Source organism: Prunus dulcis, chromosome 6 (genome assembly GCF_902201215.1).
Source record: "Prunus dulcis chromosome 6, ALMONDv2, whole genome shotgun sequence".
NCBI lineage: Eukaryota > Viridiplantae > Streptophyta > Magnoliopsida > Rosales > Rosaceae > Prunus > Prunus dulcis.
The window spans coordinates 5,603,192-5,611,048 of NC_047655.1; the positions used below are offsets into that span (position 1 = coordinate 5,603,192).

Genomic DNA, 7,857 nt, shown 5'->3' on the forward strand with positions numbered 1-7,857 from the left:
CTTAAATATTAAAATACAATTCGAAATTATCTGAATTTGAAAATAAATATCCCATTATTGGTCATCACCATTGAAGCTTCCTTCAATTTTGAAAGGGACTTGCAAAGAGAATTTATAAGGTCAGAAGGGTACGTGTACATTGGTTGTTATTTGGTAGCCAACTTGGATGAAGATATTTATTTAGCCGCAAATCAGGATTTTTTAACTTAATTAATTATATTTTTAGATGACATTTCTTTTTTTGGGTGTGTGGAAGAAGGACATTTCGAGAAGTCTCTAATGCTTTCGTCTTTCTTTCCTCACCAGAAGGCCCAAAGCCTTTCCCACTTGCATTGCACGACAGCAGATCGGATTGCTCCCAAATTTAGCTAAGCTTTTTGCATGGTCAGCCCAATTTAGCAAAAGCTTACGTCTCCCTCCAAATCATGAAGTTTTTGTTTGTTGCTGTTTGCATTTTGCTGGTGTTAAGAACATAATTAAGGTGTCGATGACTAGCTAATTATATTTTATTAATTAACGTAAGTTTTACGATTGATTTTTCATCAATCAACGACTAGGAATCATTCATATACACGCAAACGACTAACATTAATAGCGTGAATGACTAACCTTAAAATGTTTGTAATCATAATATTGAATGTCTTTGTCAACATGTTTTGAAAATACCAACTACTTTGTCAATCTTTCTTTCGGGATTCATTTTTCAAGATGGTTTCTTCAAGCAATAGTTTTCTCACAGGGGTAGACAATGCACTTGAAAGTGATGTTTAACTTGTTAACGTCTAATTCGTCTACTTATTTTGGTATTAGTTAACGTATGATTTATTGAATTTGTAATACGCATTTGAGAAGTAATATTCTTTTACCAAATTTACGTTGTCACATATATTTATACTGTTAGATTGTGAATTCAAATTACACTTTGAGGTAAAATTGGTATAATCAACGGTCTGCCACAATTGAAAAATTAGTTCTAAATGATGAAGATAGAACACCAAGAACATTATTTCTTATGAAAGAAAAATTCTATTTTCTTGATTTCTTTGTTAGAGAATGGAACAAGTAAGAGTAGGGTCAAATATGATATGCAAGTTGGAAAGCTGATGTGGTTGTAACTTGTACTTGTCATTGATATTTTGGAATTAGATTCCGTAAAATATAAACATCCATGTTAAAGATTCATTGGTCTAGAATATACCAACCATTAAAATATTTTGTTGGGATCCAATCAATTGTTGAATATAAGTCCTTGAGAAAACCAAGTTGTGTGTTAGAATGGGAAAGAAAGATAACGTAGAAGTAGCGATCAGTCCAATTTAGAATGGACCCTCTTACATATCTGGTCAACAATTGAACATCGTCTAGATAAGTTGGCTTCCATTTTTTCTACATTTTGTTGTATAAGAAATTGATGGTGGACTCTAAACAAAACCCAAAACGGTCTTTTTCTGTTTATATTTTTTATGATAATGAGAGGAAAAATCAGCTATAGAAATTGCTAGTGGTCAAAGTCATTGGAGATCTGTTTGATGATTGAAATATAATAGAAATTGGTGACAAAAAAAATATAAACGATGAGATTCTGGCGCCTTATGAAATGTAGGAAACAACAAATGAAAATTTGAGATTATTATGAACGATAATTTACGTTGTTTCCTTATGCTAAAGAAATGCAAGCAATTGTATCGCTAATTCTAAAAAATAAATGCAAGGAATAAGTGATTAAAAACAAACAAATTAAGGACTATTAAACATGAAAAATCTGACGTTGCTTTGTCATAAGCCCAGGTCCTCTTTTGTAAAACCATTAATGAGATCAAATCCCTCCATCACTGGGCCTCTTTTGGAAACCCATTAAACATCCCAGGTCACAAGAATTATCCTGAAAATTTCTCAATGAAGCCAAGAAATGCTTCAATTCAGCCATTTCGTTCATATTAATTAAACCCTAAACCCAAAACTTTATAAGGATAGTTTCGGATTTCTAGTTTGCTCCAATATCTCAAACTTATTAAGGTTTGTTCTGCGTTTCTAATAAATCTACCATTCAACAAATGTGTGTCTATCAACTTGATATTCTACAAATATATGAAGTTCATCATCATGCATATGTGATTATAGAATAAGCAATAGATGTTGCATGATATATCAGTAAAATTTACTTTCTGACATTTTATTTGCTTGGCTTCGGGAGGTGTGAGAACCATGCTATTCAAAGTTAGCTAAATTATACTTTTGTTCCGTATGTTTAGGTTTAATTCCACTTCTATCCTTACAATTCTAATTGCAGCAATATAATTAGCTAACGTTTTAGAGGTGGTCTAACTTCTCATTTGCCACATTGATGGATGAAAATAATTAAAAGATTAACAAGTTCAACTATTAGACGAATTGTCATCTATAAGGGTTACACGAATTGTCAAGCTATTTACCTTTCCTGATATGGTTAACAAATCACAAATGATACACATATATAGGCTGCAAATTTGCATGAACCAAGACATGTATGTCCATGAAGAGGAGCCATTTCAATGTTATGTCAACTACTAGAATGGTCGCTAACTTCTAAACAAAATTGGTGCTAGACGAAGTATTTCCGTCGATCAACATGCTTGTCCTGTTGCTCCAAATACTGGAATATACAGGAAGCAATAAGTGGAGAATGGTTTTTGCATGAGTGGTATGCAGACAACTATGCAAGGCTTCTGGGATAGGCATTGACACTACTATGCTCTTAATGCTAGAAACTCCTCCACATTCTGTAGAATGCCTTTGTCATACGGATTCCTGAACCTAAAATTCGCAAAGCTTTGCCCTGGATGGGCGAAAAATCAGATATATATCGTGCATATAGATTTGTGACAAATATGAATATCCAGAATTGGTGCTGCGACTTGCACTTACCTGGCTGGGGTTGAACAAGTAGTTGGAACTCTGGATACTTCTTCCATTTTATCTAGAAAATAAATAACCAAAAATTAAATATTCAGAAGGGTCACTATTTCGAACCGGACAAGGGTCAGACATTGTGAATAAGAGCACAATATATGTTAATACTTCCAGTTTCTCAAACACACAGACGAACGAACATGCAGACACCACAACCACATCAACCCATTCTTTTTTCTTTTACCATCAGAATCCGTTTATCATTGAGGAACTTACCCACTCATCAGTTCTGATGTTGACGCATACACAATATATATGCCATATCACAAACACCACCTACTCATACACCAATGGGGATAATTAGATTTCATAAGAAGCTAGCTAATTACTAATATATCATTTAGAAAGCAGCAGAACTTATGTATTAGCATTAGTGATACATACCTGCCATACCAGTTGGAGAATCATGAACAGAATTGTGCTAACAGCTAAATTTTCAGAAAGAGTAGGCTACACAATTGATTTAGAAAAGAAGAGTAAGTTGCAAAGGCATAGATGACTAATGATGTAAGTAATTTTATACTGAAGTGTGACAGAAAGCCACACTGTTGAATTAAAAATTTGTTTAAGTTGCAGGGTTCAATGACCTACCTCCATGCTGGGTCTATCTAAGATCCCGGATTTGGCAGCAACTGAGAAAATAGTATAGGGATCCAAAAATGAGTAATAGAATGTAAAACAAAGTAATTTTGGAAAGACATTGAACAGGAAAACACAAGATTGTCTGCAAATTGGGATCAGAATCAGTAACAACAAGAGGGCTAGCTTACAAAGTGATGCGCATACTAAATAAGAAGCTTCAGTAGAGATAAACCCAAACAGAAGAATTAGGAAAAGGAGATGATTGTTTTGGCCTGTACAACAATGGCAACAATAATATCATCAACTACTAGGGAGTAAATACAACCAACATGAAAATCAGTTGCAGGCCAACTTAAAAGGAAATTACATAGGATATAAGTTTTTCTAACTAGCTAGCTTGAACTTTAAATACAACTTACATGGAGAATACTAGTAGACAAAGAATGTCCCTTACCTATACAGTTCCCAAAAGCAGGACAATGGTGGTCAAGACCTTTTATGTATGCCTTGCAGCTTCTGCAATATCGTACCCTCGTCCCCAAACCAGAACCCTGAGAAGGACAAAGTACATGACCAGCATCCAGATTACAATACGTATGATACCACAGCAGTTGTATTCTTTAAAGGAAACTGTTCTATTATAATACAATCTACCGGACTATATTATTGACTGTCAATCTTTACCGCAGATTCAAATAACAAACAGCTTATCATCATGGGTTCAAGTTTGACATATTACATATGACAACATAAGATGTTACACTGTCTGGTAATAAAACATTTCCCAATCTGTAATGCTCAAGAAATGGAGAGAATGAAAACTATTACTTCAGTTGATTCATGACATGGAAGCTCCAACTCCTGCACCAATAATAAGATTATTAGCTGAGTCTCCCATTGTTTCGGCATAAAATAGTTCCACGAAAAGAGAAAAATTTTCCTCAAAATTATGTTTCCGTAAATAAATTTAAAAATGGAACCCCAGTTGAAAATTTCCAACCTCATCATGATTATCAACTTGAGAAACTGAACTATTCAAAGGTTGGTCTGAAGAGGCAGACCCATATGTTACAATGCCAGGGTCACTTGTAAGTATACTGCCAATAGCAACCCACTTGTCACTGTTAGAATTTGTCAGTTCAAATTGAGTTGAAGACCAAATTAGCAAAGTGTAGCTTATATTATAACAACCTATAGAGACCAATGACGAGGAACACAACCTCACCGCTGAAAACGGCGTCGTTTAGTAGTGGCACAGCTGCAGCAGGCACATAGATTATTGTTCAATCAAGTTTGTTCAACACCCAAAATCTTCAATTAATTACTGAATTAAATAAAGCTGACCTTGTCTGATAACAGAGACGTAAAAGCCCCAAATAAAGAGAATGTTGAAGAAAACGAAAGCCGGAGCTGAAGCACGGACTTGAAGAAGCCTCCTTCTGCACCATCCACCAAAACCCAGAAACAGCAGAAGCAGTAGAGCTGAGAGCGCGAGTTGGGTGAGAAAGGATGAGGCAGAGAAGAAGCGGGGGACCAAAGAGAGGACCAATTGAGTGAGGAAGACGAAGATACAGGACACTGTGCAACGACCAATTGACTTGGACTGAGCCAAGTGCTGTCTTTGATCTTGTGTTTCAACCATGGTTTTTCAAATTCGTTCCAGCAAAGCTTATGCTTGGATGTGAAATGGAGTTTGAACAAGAAAAGAAAGAGAAGATAAACAACCTCTCCGTGTAGCTGTAACTATGCATCATGTCAAGAAATTACTCCGCTATGGAGCCAACCGGTGTTCAGATTAAAATTTTGAATTAGGTTTGGTTTTTCAAAAAGCATTTTAATTTATATATATGACTTTTTTAAATATTTTTGGTTTACGTGGAAAACTTAGGGTAAAAAATAGTATAGCCGCACGGCTATTCTTTTTGACATGTGGCGCTAAATCGCTAGTTGGGCGCGTGGCGCGTCCTCGTTGTTTTTATAAAAAAAAATAGTATACCGAATGGCTATACACGGAATTTTTTATTTTTAAAACAGAAAAGCCGCGTGGCATAGCCGCACTGCTATATAGCCGACCGGTGGCACCAGGCGCTGGTCGGGTCCTTTTTTCTTCGCAAATAGTATAGCCGTTCGGCTATACTTGGATTATTATTTTTTTTTTTTTTTAACACCTCGCTGCTTTACTCTTTTAAAAAATTCCTTATAAATAGTATAGTCGCACTGCTATACTCTTTACATTGATACTGTGATTTTATTTATTTATTTAAAAAAAATTTCTCCGATTTTTGTTTATCGATAGTTTAAAGTATTATCCATTACTATTAGACCACGCGGCTAAACTCGGGATTTTTTTTTTGAAAAAGAGAGTATAATCGCACAGCTTTACTGGAAGTTGGAAAATTATGCTTATGATGATAAGTCTTCCGAAAAACAATAATTAGAATATCTTTTTTTAGTGAAAAGAGCAAAACCTATAATGAATTTGGCATTGAATGAGCAAAATATGAAGAACAAATATGGTAGACGAAAAAAGGAATGTGCGACATTATTTTGGATTTTATGATTAGACTTTAATTTTCACATTTTATTTAAGGGGCTTCACTATTATGCTCAATACAGGAGCTCAAACTATAGAACAACTCCTATAACAAAACCCCTATGTGAAATAAACTTTAGAAATACACCCGAAACTCATTTACAACATAAAAAACAAGTCTGTAACTTCTTATAAATGACAAACATGCCATCGCATTTGTTAAAACAAGCCCAATCCAACACATATTAGGTTGTTGTAGAGTTAATTTTCATATTTTATTTAGGAGCTTCACTAGTATGCTCAATACAAGGGCCCAAACTATAGAATGACTCCAATAACAGAACCCATATATGAAATAAACTTTAGAAATGCACCTAAAATTTATTTACTATAAATAAACTTGGACTTCCTATAAATGACAAACAGGGCATCGCATTTGTTAAAACAAGCCTAATCCAACTCACCAGAAAAAAAATAAAAAAAAATAAAAAAAATAACCCCAAAATAATACAAAGAAGCCCACCTCGTTGTGATTGTTAATACACATTCTACGACTGTTAATGCAGTTTTTATAACTATAAATACACTTTATATGCATGTTAATACTTTTTTTAAAAAAAAAATGTATGTTAATACACATTTTACGTCTGCTAATACTTTTTTTTTAATGACTATTAATACACATTCTATAACTGTTAATGCACTTTATATGCAAGTTAATATATTTTTTTTAATGAATTTTCATACATATTCTAAGACTGTTAATATCCTTTTGGGCCCTTTAATTCATTTTCTTCTCTTCCCCAACCCAACTAGAGCAGCTTTGACCATTCAAAGTATTTGAAATGAAATTACATGGCTCAGTATAGTTTGTTTCTTCAAAGTTGGTTCATAAAGTGTCAAACAAAGTATTTAAGGTTTTTTCAAGGATGAGCAAAATGTGAAATGAAAAGGAGGCATAAATAGAGAAATACAAATTCAAAAGTTATGAATTAACTAATGCTACAAATAGTTAGAACCTACATGAAATCACAAGTTATCCTTAGCAAGAAGCACACGCAGGGTCATAGGCCTCAATAAGAAGCTTTGCACTACCTAGATGTCCTCATGCAGCCTCATTATTTGCATAAAACACCAAAGGAAATAGATAAAACACAAAAAACTTTAATTGCTATAGAATAATCAAATGTTACACAAATAATTTAACATACATTGAGAAGAAGCAGACAGTCAGTGTCCAACAACTGCAGAAGCAGCTTGTGACTATAGAAATGCAAGTAAACATGCATCTAGTTCTGAATCGTATTTTGAAGATCTACTGAGTGGAGCTTTTAAGTTTCTATTTTCTAAAAGCATAGCCGCACCAAAGATTTGTTTACATATACAGGACTCATCATAGCATGGAAGTCGATTTTTTCAGAATCTGATGCTAAAACGGGAATAAAGGTATTTTATTTGATTAATTAAATTTAAAAAATGTACAGGTGTTTCAATTTTGAGTTCTTTTTTGATTTGTTTATAAAAATTAAATAATTGTGAGTTTCTTAATTAGTAAAAATAAGGCGGGATATACTTATCAATCTAATTTATAGTTTACTCCAATATCTCGAACTTATTAAAAGTTTAATTAGTAAAAATAAGGCGGGATATACTTATCAATCTAATTTATAGTTTACTCCAATATCTCGAACTTATTAAAAGTTTGTTCTCGATTTTTAATGAAACCATCATTAACCATGTCGACTGAATACCCTGCAAATATATACAAAATATATGAAGTTCATTGTCATGCA

The 7,857-nt window shown here is 33.7% G+C and overlaps 1 protein-coding gene across 2 annotated transcripts; it reads right to left on the reverse strand.

The window, feature by feature from the left end:
• Positions 1-2,317: 2,317 nt before the first annotated feature.
• On the reverse strand, positions 2,318-5,320 carry LOC117633123 (probable protein S-acyltransferase 3). 2 transcript variants are annotated; one of them, XM_034366810.1, is made up of 11 exons: positions 4,876-5,320; positions 4,723-4,789; positions 4,532-4,628; positions 4,360-4,392; positions 3,986-4,082; positions 3,720-3,803; positions 3,541-3,581; positions 3,334-3,399; positions 3,166-3,225; positions 2,905-2,956; positions 2,318-2,815 (listed from the first exon to the last, which is right to left on the reverse strand). In XM_034366810.1, exons 1-11 carry the CDS (start codon positions 5,171-5,173, stop codon positions 2,727-2,729), a joined length of 984 nt encoding a protein of 327 aa, XP_034222701.1. In that variant the 5' UTR covers positions 5,174-5,320; the 3' UTR covers positions 2,318-2,726. The 2 variants fall into 2 exon arrangements, with proteins under 2 accessions (XP_034222701.1, XP_034222702.1); XM_034366811.1 differs by lacking the exon at positions 3,720-3,803.
• Between the last annotated feature and the right edge of the window lie 2,537 nt (positions 5,321-7,857).